The sequence below is a fragment of the Labrus mixtus genome, chromosome 16 (assembly GCF_963584025.1).
Source record: "Labrus mixtus chromosome 16, fLabMix1.1, whole genome shotgun sequence".
Classification (NCBI taxonomy): domain Eukaryota; kingdom Metazoa; phylum Chordata; class Actinopteri; order Labriformes; family Labridae; genus Labrus; species Labrus mixtus.
The window spans coordinates 15,140,836-15,157,642 of NC_083627.1; the positions used below are offsets into that span (position 1 = coordinate 15,140,836).

The following is a 16,807-nucleotide window of genomic DNA, read 5'->3' on the forward strand; positions in this document are numbered from 1 at the left end:
AAATGTATTTCACATTTCTACTACATATATGACCCAATGTCAATACAGATTCATGTTTCAACGAGTGAAGTATCCCTTTAATAAATGTTCTGTTGAAGAAGTCAAAACACTTTTTCAGGTTAATCACTCTGTACATGTAAGTTTACCTTCCTGGTACAGTTGTACAGTATGATTTACAGTAGCCTACCAGGAAAGTCTTATCAGAGATGATGCTGGTAATTGACTAGTCATTGCTGTTGAGGCCAGAAGGGGGAGCTCTCTCGGTATTTCCTTCTTGATGAAGCTGTCTGATAGGAAGGATCGTCTGTCTTTGTTGATATTCCCCTTATTCAGGTGAAAAAAAAAGAGAAAATTTAATGCATTTTTTTGTAAGAAGTATTCTAAGATGTTCTGTTATGTTTTGTAAATATGTTGACCAAATTTGAAATGGCTTTGAAGATTTTTTGATTTTGTTAGTGCAAATTGATGCTAGTTTAGCTCCGTTTGGTCTGCTACCAACATGGTAGCCTACCACGAGGTCAGTGTAAGCGCGAGTCATAGGTTGTGTCCGAAACTTCAAACTAATGTACTGCTTACTCCATACACTGTATAAATTGCATACTGCATGCTGCATAGCAACCTGACAGTTAGTATGATGTGCATACAACATACTAACCACATCCTGTCCTCTCAATGTCACAAGTCTCTGTCAATCAGGTAATTCGGGTCTGACCTTTGTTAAATTAGCTAGCACTAAGCTAGCTCCACCATTGTGCTGCATAATATAATTTAACAACAATAAACACATGTTCAGTAGGTTAAACAGCGCCTTAGTTATCTGAAGATGTTTCTTTACCACGGCGGTTATTTTTTTTTGTAAGCTGCATGTTGGCTGGGTGGCTGAAAAACTGCAATGCATTGTGGGGTGGTTTAGTATGACCAGTGTGCTCCCATATGATATTTAAAAATTGAGCATTATCATAATCTTTCAAGGTTCAAGTGTTTAAGGTTGTCTTTACTATTCCTGCGAGAGGGCAATTTGTTTTGTAGTCAGCAGTAAAATACATACATAGGCCTACATACAGCCCACGATCACCATACAACATAGAATGGACAATAAATAAATACAGTAGATAAGAAACTTTATCATCGATTGTAATGCCTATTTTTCCCAACTTCAAATGAGCTGATGAATTTGCTAGGATCCCTTAAGGATTAAAAGAGGATACATAGACTTCTGAACCCGATGAGTGCAAGAACACCAGGGTCTGCCAACACTGTGCAGTAAACATTGTGTTTTTGACTAGCGAACATAAATTAAAAATCAACCGATCAATATTAGTACATTTCTTAAGTATCCAGCTAATTAAATAATCAATTTCCTTGTGCAAACATTAATAAGAATAAAATGTAATTGCCTTTCATATCGTATCTGGGACTTTCAAACAAAAATGTTCATAAGGAAGCGGCTGAATGTCAACGTTAGCTGTGTTGTGATGATAACTAATGGTCACTTAAAGAGGTCATATTATGCCCTGTTTGGGGTTCGTATATTTAATCTTTGTACCTACTAAAGTATGTTCACAATAGCTGAAGTTCGAAAAAAGTGTCTGTTTTCATGTACTGCCGCTCCATGCACCGGCTCGCTTCTGACTCTCTCTCTAAGGCTCTGAAGTGCCCATGTTCAGATTCCCCAGGTGTGCCAAGTCTGATCTGATTGGTCGGCCTGTCGGCTCTGCCGTAATTGGTCAGTTGCTCAGCACGGTTCTCGGAAATGTCCCTCCCTTTTTACCATATTTGGAATGCAGCCACTGGCTCCATCCGAGGGGAGCGTAAACATTAGCACCTTAGCACTACTGTGCTAACGGAGGCTGCGGCATATCGTGGGCGTGCTACAGAAGTTAACAGGCCTGCAACATGAGCTGCTGGGCTTGCCACAACGAGCCAATGGGCTCAGATCAGTGATATCACACTGACAAGACGTCACACTGGCAAATTTTTTTCGAGGGGGGCTAGAACCGAGCGTTACATGCAGCTAATGCTACAGCTAACAGGAGGACGTAGGAGAAGCTGCGTTTCCGCGGACTTTGAATTTTTGCAAATAGATGTGCCTAAACATGCACAGGACACTTGGAAAACACACTAAAGAGCATATAAAACCAGAAAAAGCATAATATGAAGCCTTTAAGGGTTATTGAATATTTATTTTAACTTGTACAATATGGCCTCTCCGTATTTTCAATATACATTGTTTCTGTAGTTTCTTTTCGATCGGGAAGCTACATAAGGAAATATTTGCTCAGATTTATAACAATTAGAACCTGGAATTTAACAGATGCTATAACAACATTTTAGCTTGAGCATGACGTCACTACAACATAGCTGCCTTGGGAATATGGTCTAATCCAGGGGTGGGCAACTGCCGGCCCGGGGGCCACATGAGGCCCCCATCAACCCTCAATGCAGCCCTCAGGTCGATTTTTACATATCAATTAATTGGAAACATTAAGAAAATATGACAAAATCTGCCATGAAATCATGAAAACCAGAAATATGTCCATAATAATAGTTGATCACTGGTACATGTTGAGTTGAATTTAAGACATAATTGACTGTTATCGTTTTTGTATTCTACAATTTGGCCCCCTGGCAGTGAGAATTAAATGAATGTGGCCCTTGCTGGTGACCAAAGTTGCCCATCCCTGGTCTAATCAGTAAGTCGCACATAAATGATGAGACTGCATTCATGTATTTGTTTTTATGTTTATTATTAACCTGTAAAAGAAAAGAAAAGTAAATGAAAACTATGTTATACATCTGACCTTTGACGGAAGGTTGGCGTTTCGATCCCTAGCCTCTGCAGCCACTTGTTGATGTGTTCTTGGGCAAGAAACTAAACTCCAAGTTGCTCCCGCGCTTTCGTCAGCGGCGTATGAATTTGTATGAATGGATTAGTTACTTCTGATGGACACTTTACATAGAAACCATCAGTGTGTGAACAGGTAGGTGTGAGATGCTGTTTAAAGGCGCTTCGAGTAGTCAGAAGACTAGAAAAAACGCTTTATAAGCTCAAGTCCACATCAGGAAATGCACATTGATGCAAAATATTGTAATCTGAAAGACATTTTGTAAGTATTAAAACAATTGAAAGAAGAGAAAAATAAATTCACGATGAAGCTGCCAGGGAGGTAGCACCGTGAGCATCTTTATTGATATTCCCCTTTTTCAGAATGAACACTTTTATTTATTTCTTAATTGATCAACAAACTCTTCAGTAATGTCTTATATTGATGTTACTACGAGAAAGCCTTACAGGAATTATTTGACCCTAAAATTATGTATGGTGTAATGGGATAAGTAAAGTGTAGCAGGATATGTTTTGCCATGTTTTATCTGTTTGGGCCTCCTGCTACTGATTAACAATCCCACTTTGAGCTGTTTGAGAGAGAAATTATGTAGATATTTGAAAAATTAAAACATTGTAAACGTTATGCTTATACTAAACAATGAAATTCATGCCTTTACGTTTCAGTCATAACAACCAGAACTATTCTTTTTAATGTTATGAATCGGATGCAATTACAGGGATGGTCGGTGGAGTTTTCCTATTGTTTCATGCCTCTGGTGTTCCCTCAAATGCTCCACTCCAAAAATAAACTCATTCAGGTATATCAACATTATCATTGATTCGTCTCTACTCTCAGATACTATTTCAAAACGTTTCTGCCACCTACTGGTGTTGAATTGACTTGGAGTTCTCCTTTTTGAGAGAGGAGCATTGATGAGGGTTCAGTGTTGGTGCAGGTCTAAATCTAGGATTTCTTCATCTTAAAGGTTTTATAAAATACATGACACTTCACATGCCTTGTACAGTAGGGTTTACAATTATAAGGACACTTAAGACAGCAAAGCTAAAACAATTGCTCCAGTACTAAACGGAATCACCTTAAGGCTTTTTTTTTGTGGTTTTAGAAAATCTTTATAGAACAGTATCCAGATCTAATGAAGCTGCATTGGATTTTTGCTGTCTCGTTTTTTTTTAATAAGCAATGTCTGCATATATTGAAAGTCACACTGATATTTCTCAAGGAATGACTAGCTGCAGTGTATATATCTGAGTGTGTAAGCAACATTTCTGGCCTGGTAAAACCACACAGCTTAGTCTGGAGCTATAGGGTTTATTTTTAATGTAACCTCTAGTAGAGAGATGATCAACACTCGTATGTGTGTGTGTATGTCAAAAGTGAAGCTTGAGCCAGTAAGGCAGTTAGTGTGGCACAAACACTAGAATAAGAGGAGAGAGCTGGATACGAGCAACACTTCTACACATAAGAAATCAACACGTTGCAAGTTTATTTAATCAATACAAATTCCCATATCACTTGCATGAAATCTTTTCCACCCAATATGTTGTGCTGAAAAAACTACAAATCCCACTGTTGCATCCACCAAAGTGCTCTGTGGATGGAAAGTATAGCAGCAACTTGAGTTACGAGAACATCAAATCGACTGAAGAGACAGCACACAATGTGTACGAGTCTGTATAGCAGTCTGAGTTTCCGCTGGTCCTGGGTCAGAAAACAGTCATAAAGCAACATTTTTTTTTAAACAGACATACAAATTTCCATATCACTTGCATGAAATCTTTCCCACCCAATATGTTGTGCTCTGTTAGAATTGATCTCCTGGCTTTAATGACTTTGTGCATGGTTACATACAGTCAATGAAAACAACCCAGAATCAATTTAAACAAAAACATTTAATATTAACAACCAAGCTACATCGATATACAACATGACTTGTCAATAACTCCAGTATAGACTAAAACTAGAAAAACAGTACAGTATTTATTTTTGATAAGTCTTGAAATACACAAAACGAATTCATCAGAGTTTAACAATGAAATTACACACAGTATCGATAAAAGGAATGTGTGCATCAATTCAATTAAACATTCCCTGAGAAGTAGTATGGACTTCAGAATAAAAAACACTCTTTTGTAGTAATTGAGGGCCCATTCAGGTTCATTTTGAAATATGCAAAGTCTGCAAAGATTAATCATTTATAAAAACACATGAAAAATAAACTTTTAAAGGGGAAAATGGAGAAATAATGTCAGAATGACTGGTGAAAGATCAATGCACATCCAAGTGGGTGTGGAGAAGATTCGTCCATGCATTTTTAAAAACCTCTCAGACTATGAGTTGCATGAGGATGTATCAGAAAGAATTGGACTGTTGGTATGTATTGAGTAGCTTTGTTTCTGCTCTTTGGTAGCTTGTCACAAAGGCACAGTGGCTGACTACTATCTCATACACATACATAAGAAAATACTACTGCATACTACTCTTGATAAGTATCACCAATTTATTAAAAAATCACAACGTTTCAGTCCCTCTGAACCGTTGTCAAGTGTGTTCAGAGGGACCGAAAAGTTGTGATTTATCTTTTCAAGTAATACATTTCATACTTTAAAAAATGTGAACGTCAATGTCTGTATTATATGCAAATGCAGGCAAGTAACCAGGAGCCTCCAGCATGGAGGAGAGCAGACCAACAGAGAGCAGGGAGAAGGGCTTGCATCATAAAATAGTTTGTCGCTCTCCGCACCTACTTTATGAGATAGTTTGATGTGTGAAAACCTCCTTGAAAAGTATGAAATGTAGCCTGCCCAGATGGACAAACAAAGCTTTAGAAGAATGGGATATATAAAAAACATATTTTTAAAAAGGGGAGATTTATATATCCTAGAATTTGAGTTCGTCATTAAAGATTTTTTGTAATTGATTTAAGGAATTTGTCCAATTGTTCCCCTGGATTCTATTTTGTTTTTGCAGCTCACATAGACCAGCCGACAAAGTGCATACACAGGCATTACCAGACTGGGGACTCCTGCCAAAAGAAAGATAGCAGCATTGATCCACGAAGGGTAAGGTACTGATGCCAGAGCTGGAAACTTCTCCTGTTAAACAAAAAGACCATGTTATTTATCTCCACTGTATGCTTTAATATCAACAATTACTGGGAAAAAAAAAAACAATTTTACATGAACACAAATTCATTCAGTGGGCTTGTGAACTCACAGATTCTGGATCCCAGACTAAGTAGGTGAGCTCTTCTTGGCCTTGAGTAACCAGGTAGAAAGCTAAAATAACCACAACGATCAGAGGGCTCATGAACCTCAGTGAAGCCTGCCAGAAGAAGGAGGGCTTATAACCAATCATGAACTCTATGTCTTCATTAAACCTGCCACACAAGAAGGTTTGATTTAGGTTAGAATACACTCTTTGACTTTTTAGAAAAGTACCTGTTATCTATTTTACAGAGACAACTTGACACACATAGGGGATAGAAATATAGTTAATAATAAATATACAATAAGCTTATTAAAAGATACACCTTCACCTTCCTTCACAAGACAATATCAAATCCTAGGCTACAATTAAGAGATGATTCATTCAAATCTATATTGCTTCATAAAAAAACTAGGCCCCCTGTACAAACATGTGAACGTTGTGTATATAAAAGTGAAACGTTATCTTATACGTAGATCTCACTTTATGTGCTTTGAAAACTACTGTTTACAATTAAGACCAAAGATTTGATTCCCCAAGGAAGCTCCGATTAAAGCCATTTTAACTAACAACACAGTGTTCTAAGTCCTTGTCTCAAGCTGCATTGTTGTGTTAGCAGCACTGATGGTAACATTCTTTAGTTTGCTTGTAGCTGCACATTGTATGTACATTTACATGGAATGACCATACGTGTAAAATGTCGCAAATTTCTGCCTTTAATATTCGGTCTGCTTGTGCTGCTGCTTGCTAATGCTTGAGCATCTCAGCAAAAGTTTTGCCACACCACATCGCCAGCTGAGATTTGTTTGATGCTTTTGTACTTAATCTCTTTTCTTCAAAGTGTACAGAAGGGCAGACTTTTAGAAAGTTGTCTTCCCCTCATTTTAGGTCCACATGACAACTGTTAATCGCCTCCCACATGGCACTTATTGTTTTCTGCTTGTAAGTCATCTACTGCTAACTGCCAAGCGAAATGGCTAACATGGTTCTTGAAAGAAGTAAAAGGTCAATGTAAGAGTCTTGCTAGACTGAGGACTGAACATAGTATGAACAACAAAGCAAAACCTAAGTGGGGCACCGGCTCAGTGAATAGAGTTTAAGCAGAGGCTGTAGTCCTTGCACCTGTACCTGATTCTGACCCTGACCCTTAACATTTGTTGTGTGTCCTCCTGCACTATCCTTTCCCAACATTTCCTGTCTCTCTTAACTGTCCTATCCCCAAAAAAGTAAAAAATACATGTGTCGTCAGCCATGACCGGTTTGTATAACATTATTACCCACCAGCTCTCTGCGGACCGTTGCAGTTAGATCTTTACATTTTTAAGAATCTAAGAATCTTTACACCCATAACATTCAATATTTATATTAATAACAGTTGACCTTGAACAAAAGTATTTAGGCAAAAAAAAAAAACAGACACAAAACAACACCACGTTAGACAAAAACAGTATCCTTACTCACCTGTCCATGCCGTAGACATAAACAACAGCTATCATCTCAAACAATCCAATAGTCAGAAGTGGAACAGATCCAGCAAAGTTGTCAAAGAGAGTTACCCAATATAGCCCTGAATGCTGAGCAAACAGGAGGGAGAGGATGAAGCCGATAAAACATGTTAATCCTGAAACACAGATGAACACAAACTAGTTAAAGTACAAATTCAGAAATCTGGTAACTACTTAAGGTTGCAGAGTCAGTGTGTAAAGTATTTTAACTACAACAACTTAATACCAGTTAGTGCTTCTTGTGGCCATTTTTGGGGTAACAATTTCAGGTCTTTCAGTGGGACAACAACTCCCTCAATGTTGCCGAAAAGGCTTGAGATTCCCAAGCAGAAAAGCATGATGAAGAAGAGGACAGACCAAACCGGAGAACCAGGCATCTTGGTGATGGCTTCTGTAAACACAATGAAGGCCAGACCTGTTCCCTCTACTCCCTGGAAAAGCATTTGATGAACAAAATACAGATTATCAATCAATCGATCGATCAATCAATTAACCAACCAATCAATCAACCAACCAACCAACCAACCAACCAATCAATCTTTATTTGTATAGCGCCAATTCACAACAAATGTTTTCTCAAGACACTTTACAAAAAGTAGGTAAAAGTTGTTATATTATAAGACCCAACATGAATCCATCATGAGCACTAAGCAACATTTAGCAAAGTTACAGTGGCAAGGAAACACTTCCTTTTAAGAGGCAGAAACCTCGAACAGAACCAGACTCATGCAAAAACATCAACAAAATTGAGCAGCTCTATTAGATTCACTTTAATATTCAGATTAATGATAATAGATGTGGGGCTGATATCAATAGTTGTAGCTCTTAGAATAAAGATTAGATGTAATAGCTTTGGAATGTGACAGATATTCATCGATTCGGTCACCTCACTGAGAAGTTTCTGCATGTCACAGGGTTTGATGTCCAATCCAAGAACAGTATCCGGATTGGAGCTGTTGTAATAAGTAAAGGCTGCCTCATAGTTGCTGGTAGTGATGCTGTCTTCAGGAAGCTCAAATGCATTTAGTAATGTCAGGATGTTACTGGGGAAAAAAGTATGTCAGGATTCAGAAACATTGCTTTCACCACTCACATGACTGTACCCATTGAACATTCTATGTTCTGTTAAAAGAGAAAGTACAAGAAAAATGGTCAATCTTTGTCCTAGTGTAAGTATAGAAACCTGCCTCCACTCCCTTGTTGGTGCATTTCTCTCTTTTACAATTGTCTCTTTCAAATTTAAGAGACTGTATTCATCCAAAAAAGTCCCTTCCAGCATTTTGTATACAGAAATGATACGGATTAGATTCAGTGAAAGTGTAATTTATAATGAACTTTATGGTGGTATTTTGATGTCAACTTTTTGAACCCCTTAAAGGCAGTGCTGGTAATTTTCTAAAGATACACTTTTTAAGATTTTGGTTGAAATTGTCTTTAGGTCCTGACAGACATTAATAATTCCTGAGTTCTGAAAAAGGAGGGAAGAAAATCAGTCATCTGTAGCAGTTGTAAGCCTGTAAAAACAATGAATAAACCAATCACACCTCCCTGTCTCCCTGCTCGTTCTCTACCCCATGCATGCACGAGCCCACACTCAAAGCATGAGCTGAGGTGGACCAATGGCGCTTGTGCATGTAAGTGAGGGGCCAAAAGTGAGGCTTTGGAGGGAGCACAGAGGGGAGGGGGTGGGTGCAGACGGAGATACTCAGTATGCATATAACTGCTAGGTGCAGTGTAGAGTTGTATGGTGATGAGACCAGAAATGACAACTTCGGAGACACCAGAGAGCCGGAAAGTTTAAAAGAAGTCCTCAACTACCCCGCGCTGATCATCTCTACTTCGTTGTTTTACGCCGTCTGAATTGTGCCGTGCTCTCTCCAGAGGAATCCCCCAGTAACACGTGTTTTAGGCAAGGCAAGTATGTGAACATTTACGTTTATGACGCAGCAGGTTGTCTACGCATACGAGCGGTTCAAAAGCAAGTATATTTGAGCCCTTACTGTTCAAGAGGACCTGTTTTTATGAAGCATGAGGGGTAAGAAGAAAAATAAGGGGGAAAAAAAAGGTTGATCAGTATTGTTGCAAAAATATAGAAACCTGCATATACTTACTTGCTGATACAGTTGTCATATCTCTCGGTGGCTCTGAAGCCAACAATGGTGTAGGTGACTGTGGCAGCATAGACTGAAGTGAAGCCAGTTACAGCTGTCAGGATCATTGCGTCTTTCATACAGTTGTTGCTATGACAAGAACAAATGTAAAAGTTCAGGACACAGCATAGCTAAGAATAGTTTATATATTTCATTCAATTCAAGTGATCTAAATAAGAGTTTAGCTGCTTAGTATTTTTTTTTTTTATAAATGTCTCTTACTGAATAGGGTTGTAACTTGAGAAGGAGATGAGGCCTCCCCATGCTAAGCTGAAGGCGTAAAACACTTGGGCACCTGCGTTCAGCCAAGTTGTTGGATTTGTCAACTCATTAACCTGCATAGGGAGGTACACATTGTAATGTCGCTGTGTATAAATAGCAGATAAAACATTGTCTTTATTTTTATGATAGCATACATCAGGTGTAAAGAGGTGCTTTATTCCAGTAAAGGCTCCTTTAAGAGTCAGTCCTCGGATCAGGAAGATGGCCAGCACTATGTAAGGCAGGATGGCTGTGACGTACACCGCCTGAGGTCATGAAAGGAAAGAAGATCGCTTAATGATTTTACAGCTGTGACTCAATAATGCAAGTTGTTTGATTGACAGTTTGACAAACCTTGCCTGAGGTGCTGATCCCCCGTATGTAACAGATACAAATGACTGTCCAGGCAGCCAGCAGGCAGACTACGATGGGCCAGTGAAGCCCACCAGATTCAACTATAGAGGTCGAACTATTTAGAGTTACTCTGTAAAAGTAGTAATCTGTAGTTGAGCTACGTTGACATTCTGGTACAAAGCCTGGAGGGGCAAGAAAAAAATTTCTGCAAATGTTTTCATCATGAATGAAGTTTGGATAGTATGCTGTGCATAAGTATCCCTGTGATTAATTTCAAATACCTGTCCCATTGTCATTGAGGGGGCACTGGGACCAGGGCAGCGGGCTTTGAAAGGAATTGAAGAGATACCACATGATCCAGGCTATTAAGGTGTTGTAGTACAGTCCAATCAATAACGACACCAGCATGGAGGCTATACCTGTGTATGACAGAATAATTAACAGTTTCAGAGTCAGGAGGACGCAATTATTTATGTTAAGCTTTATGAGGTCTTAATGCTGATAACATTTGAATCTTTGAGTCTTTTTTAGTCTCTTTTTACAGATCGATTTTGCTGTCAGTGTTGTTTAGTCTTTGCCTTGTGTAAAATGTTCTAGATCCTATTTTGCTTACCTATACCAGTCAAATGGGGATTGATGGCCCTCCAAACTCCCACACTGCCTTTTCTGAGTCGCTGGCCAATGGCAAACTCTAGCAGGAGGAGAGGCATTCCTTCCAGCACCAGCAGGATCAAGTATGGAATCAAAAAAGCACCTGGAAAATGTATGGTTAATAGCCTAATCATACATATACATCAACTCATTATGCCATTAACCGGCCTCGTCTATTTTTAAAATGCTTTGCAAGCACTCTAATGTTTAATCTCGGCAGTAAATCTGTGCCACAGGTCAACTCAACCTAATACTAATAAAACCTTGTAATGACCACTTCTTCTGTGCCTGCCTGACCCTGCTGAACTTGCACTGTGCGCATTTTTCCTAGTAGACCATGCGTTGCAAGATGAAAATGTGTACTCACAGCATGGACATTTGTTCATGTAATATAGCAGTAAGTTCTCCACATCCTAGTTTATTTTAATTGTCTGACCCACAGCTGACCCATTAACCCTTTAAAGTAATTTTTTTAAAGCTGTTTTTGCCTTTATTGGACAGGACAGCAGAAGAGATACAGGAAATGTTTGGATGAGAGAATAGGGGATAGCATGCAGAGGACTATAGGCTCTGTACATGGAGCGCACAACATAACCGCTAGGCTATTGGACACCCCAGTGACTGTGAACCCTGATCTCGAAAATGAAAACAAATGCTCTTTTGCTTCATCCAACACTGGCCCAGTGTCAGCTGTAAGAGGCATTAACATCCCTGTATGGAAATTATCAATGTATGTATGTATGTTTCATTTTCTTTTGTAGCTCATGTAGAAGAGTTTGCTTTAATTTTCAGTCTTTTTTATGTAGTAAAAACTGTTTTAAGTTAGTATAAGGTGATTGTGGCAAAAGGGCTTGAACAGTGAGTTGGCAATTGTCCAGATTCAGAAGTTTGCCCTAGAACAATATTTCTCTCTGGGTGATTCAGTTTACAGTATGTTAAATGCTTATGACTGGCTTGAAACAAAATGCAGATAATTTCTTGCACAATGGGGCAGGTTAGTGACTAGTTCACTGTTTAGTTATCTAATAACAGTCATGGTCTTTTTTCTACTAATTCTGCAAGGTTCATACAAGTCCCTCCTGGTAGGGCAGTTCAATACCAAAACTACACTATCATTTCTAAAAGGCCATTCAAGAATTAACAGACTTACCTCCTCCATGACTTTGACACAGGTAAGGAAATCGCCAGACATTGCCAATTCCAACGCAAAAGCCCACACAGGTTAGGATGTACTGGGCTTTGTTGTCCCACTTGGGCCTGTCTTCTCCTTCCTCCTTGTCCATTCTCTTCAGATCTTCAAAGGAAGGGATCCTATCATCCAGACCCGGGTTAGGAAGTACAAGTCTCATTGTGCCCCAACAGAATCAGCGATCTTACTCAATTGTTCTTGGAAGTCAAAGTGAGGGCTTATGTGCAGCCGGCAACGTCTTAACAGGTTTATGGTCCTTTTCTTTATCTCGTTCCTTGAGAAGATTAGCCATCGCATACTCCATTCGGTCATTCAGTGTCATACAATTGATTAAACTTTCAGCATAATAAACAGTGGCTTGATAAAAAGCAACCTCCCCTGAGTGAAGACACAGGGTTTGAATCTTCTGGTTTAGGAGTAATTGACCTTTCACCCAATTTGAAACCAACTCTTCCATGCAGTTGCCATATTATTGTTTGGCCCTGAGTCTGATTATGGGGTAGATAACCACTGCAGTGTACATTGAGGTGCTGTTATTTATGATGACAATGACGCCCTGGCTCCTGCTCACATTAGTTGTTAAATAAAATTATGAACAACAGTGATCACATGAAGAGAACTGCTGAATAGAAATCACAGCTGTGGTTGCTATTTGAGTAGACCTGTATCTCGAGAACCAGATGAAACCTCCAAAAAGGCCATGGATTAAAAAAAACACCTGTGAACAGTCCAGGTACATCACTCTACTTGCTGTTGACACTTTGAAATTGGTTTTAAGCCAGGTAGTTTCGAAGCAAATGGAAACTAGCTTTAGAAGGTCTTGCTGTGCTTTCTTTCTTTCAGATTTAAATGCCTGACTCTACAAGTAAAAAAGAAAAATCTCCTTCACTTATGAAAGTCAGTCTCTCATTCAAGCAGCCTGTACAATTCTAGCTATTACTGTGCCATGCAAAGGGTTGGTAATATTCTCCGTGAGAGATGGTAACTTTGCCATCATCATCCTGGATTAATCACCCCCCATTAATATGGGTTAATGGCCCTCCAAACTCCCACATTGCCTTTCCTGAGACGCTGGCCAATAACAAACTCCATCAGCAAGAGAGGCATTCCTTCCAGGACTAGCAGGATCAAGTAGAGAATCATAAATGCACCCGAAAGTTAATTAACAGTAGCATGACATTGTGTCCAAATATGAAAAGAAGGGTAAATAAAACATGGATGTTGAATTTATAGTCTCAGCTGCAAATTAATATTTATAATGAAAATCAAGCTTTTGAAGATGGCCAAACAGGCTGCCACTACCCAAACGACTTCCATAATGAGAAATGGGTAAAAAAAATGACATGCATACAAAATCCATCTGCAATATAAAAAACAAAATTTTGCTACTAAAAGACAGCAAGACCACACTAGCACTGCAAATGCATTTTTAATGTCAGCTACACACTGGTTTGAGAAACCATGGTAGTGGATCATGACACAAAGTGTTTTGGTCTATATTGAGAAGAGAAGAGGACAGACCCTTTGGGCACCTTGTGTACCTGGACACATCTCCCCTACAACATACTCTAAAGGATCTCCCTGAGAGGAAGGACATAAACTAGTAGATGGCAGGTCCTGAGACACCAAGCTCAGAGAATGTAGATAGTGTAACAAGACCACAGGTAACTGAACTCAAAAGCACGACTCACAAAAAACAGTCTTTACTTCTTAAGCAGACAGAATACAAAAAAAGTGATCCAAGAGGAAACAAAGGGCTTGTATGCTTCTCACAGGGGACAAAGACGAACTGGCACAGAAGGAAGGGAAGCCACAGGCTGTTTTCAAAACCGCATACTACTATCTAAATCAGTATGCAGTATATACTGTATACTGCATGCTGAGTTCAACAGTAGTATGGAGTATGACAGCCAGTCGTCGGTTATTTTGCAGTATGCTTGGCACGGTTAAACTGATTTTACTCAGCTGTGAATAATTTGTAGTAATAGAGCAAGCGAAGCACCCTGTAATTGCAGCTGCTTGTCCAGCTGTGACACATACACTGTACAGTCTACAAAGCAGGAAAATACGAGGTGGTAAGACATATAAATATATGAACATGTCATATTTGTTATTGGTTCATAATGTGGCAAGATAATCAGTCACCGCCACCGACGTGTTCAAACAGCTGCGCTCCGGCATTTTGATCTCTGACCTGGCACTTTGCATTGTGGGAAACAGTACGCGAGGTAGACTGGTCCGATGCATACTGTACATTTTTCCCGAATCAGTATGACATCCTGGTATTTTTGGCATACTGTGGATCTCGCAGTTGTTCGCATACTGCATATTGGCCAAATCAGTATGTACTAGTAGTATAGTATGCGGTTTCGAAAACAGCCACAGACTAAATACAAAGGTGAGGGGGAAGACAACGAGATGCAGCTGGGAACAATCAGGGCGGGGCAGACAATCACACAGGTGGGAAACACATGAGGGCAGGAAGTGAAGGATCTGAAATGAGAGGAGAGGTTAGTGACCCAAAACAGGAAATAATACAAGTGGAAATTAAAACATAACCTAAGACACAGAGCTGGACATGACAGATAGGAGGATTTGGTGGTTCAATGTTTCAAAGGCAGATGACAAATCTAGCAGCAATAGAGATGAGCTCTTGCCAAACGCAGTTAATCTACCACTGATATGAGTACAGTCTAAGTACTGTCCTGCTTATAGCCAAATAGTTTATAGTGGACATTCTTTCAGTAGCCACAAATAGTGTTGTTATGTAATTACAGTTTTGACAAGGGAAAGCCAAGCCCTAGATTAGCTAGTAAAACAAAACAGCTGTTAGAGAAACATACTTTGGACTCGTGAAGTATTTTTGACATTTATAATTCAAATTTGCAAAGCAATTTGTTCAGGAGACGGTGCTCTAAATTTCATCCACATCTGTACCATTTCTATTATAGGGTGAACGTTGCTTAACATTTTGTTAGAGATATCACTTGATTTAACTGTTAAAGTAGCCCTGTAAAATTGTTTCCTGATAACTCACTCAAGAGTTTTTCTATTGCACGGCAGAACAACTTAACACACAAGATTTAAGAAAGAAACAGATGAAAAGGGTGGGAGACCTCAACACAATTCACTGTCAACCATACAACGATTCTCAGTCATTAAACAGCTTGATCTGAACTTCTCCCTTCTTTTTATGAGCTTACGTCCTCCTTTACTTTGACACAAGTAAGGAAATCGCCACACATTGCTTATCCCAATGCAGAACCCCACACAGGTTAGGATGTACTGGGATTTGTTGTCCCATTTGGGCCTGTCCTCAGCCTCCTCCTCTTCTAGTCTTTTCAGATCTTCACGGGAAAGTATCCTATCATCAAGTCCTGGGTTAGGAATTAACAGTCTCATGTTACACTATACCGCTTGGAAGCCAAAGTGAGGGCTTAGTGTTGCACCTGGAAATGTCAAAACAAGTTTATGGTCTTTTCCAGTATCTGATTAAGCCAAAGATTACAGGCACATACTCTCCACTAGTGTGTTATACTCCCAATTCAGTCATCTAATTAAATCAAACATTAATCACAGCAAACTCTGGTATGGTTGTAACACTTCCTGCGTGTGTCTACTTTACTGCAACCTTGTAATTCCCATCATCATGTAAACACTAGTATACCTGGCCTGTTCATTTAAGTTACACTCTTTATAAAAGATTAGGCCCTCAAAGGTAAATTTCTATTGTTGAAGTTGGTCAAGACTAATTTAAATGTAGTTTAATCAAACCATATTGAATTCAGCAATCATTTATATATTATCATTTATAGTCCCATTTTCTGAGAATATATTTTTGTAAGACTTAAATGTCTGTAGTGTTCCAATGTTTGAATGATGAGACACTTTGAATAATGTATGTTTCCTTAAAGACCTGTCATGATTTGACTATAGTGGTATGAAAGTCATTATTCATTAATCAAGATACAGATACATCATATACCTGTCAAGTGGACGGGTGTACCATGTGTTTGCTTATCAATGTTTTTGTTAATCATTAAATAATAAGCCTGGCAGTTGATCAAGTGCACCGAAGTGGCAAAGTTAAATATGGCCAGAATAAGCTTCACCTAACCTTTATGTTTTTTAAAATAGTTTAAAAATACCTTTTCGTATGACAGCATGTACTGGGCGAACCTGAGGAAGCTACGGGCGAAACACGTTATTTGCTCACAATACAATACAGTAAAGATACTTTCAGTGTGCCACAGAGTTTTGATCAATTTTTCATGGTATGTTCCTGCAACCATGAGAACACCTGAGAACATATAGGCTGTACCCTGTTGGCCATTTAGATCTACCTTTTGGTATGTTATGTAGCTATCAAGTCTTAAACATTTGAGCACCTGTTCCATCAGCAAGCTACTGTGTCTGTTTGTGACCTTAGTTCCACTCTGTGGTTGTTCAGTCAGTGTGAGCGCTCCCCCTCTTGGCCAATGTGCTACTTAACAACTTCACCATGTTTAAACAAAGTGTATAGATAGGTCTCACACACACACACACACACATACACACACACACACTCACAAACCATTAATACGTAAAAGAGCTTGTGCAGTTAAATCAGGCCCGCCCAAAGCAAAAGTCGGGCCCCTGAAACTA

The 16,807-nt window shown here is 39.1% G+C and overlaps 1 protein-coding gene across 3 annotated transcripts; it reads right to left on the minus strand.

Annotated features, from left to right (window-relative positions):
* Positions 1-4,844: 4,844 nt before the first annotated feature.
* On the minus strand, positions 4,845-12,414 carry LOC132991633 (sodium-dependent neutral amino acid transporter B(0)AT1-like). 3 transcript variants are annotated; one of them, XM_061060447.1, is made up of 12 exons: positions 12,125-12,406; positions 10,937-11,077; positions 10,605-10,742; positions 10,324-10,505; positions 10,125-10,235; positions 9,931-10,043; positions 9,670-9,798; positions 8,445-8,601; positions 7,785-7,989; positions 7,515-7,674; positions 6,063-6,225; positions 4,845-5,941 (listed from the first exon to the last, which is right to left on the minus strand). In XM_061060447.1, the coding sequence occupies exons 1-12, from the start codon at positions 12,321-12,323 to the stop codon at positions 5,768-5,770; spliced, it is 1,872 nt and encodes a 623-aa protein (XP_060916430.1). In that variant the 5' UTR covers positions 12,324-12,406; the 3' UTR covers positions 4,845-5,767. The 3 variants fall into 3 exon arrangements, with proteins under 3 accessions (XP_060916430.1, XP_060916429.1, XP_060916431.1); XM_061060446.1 differs by having other exon boundaries at positions 9,931-10,235; positions 12,125-12,409; XM_061060448.1 differs by lacking the exon at positions 6,063-6,225 and having other exon boundaries at positions 9,931-10,235; positions 12,125-12,414.
* Positions 12,415-16,807: the final 4,393 nt, after the last annotated feature.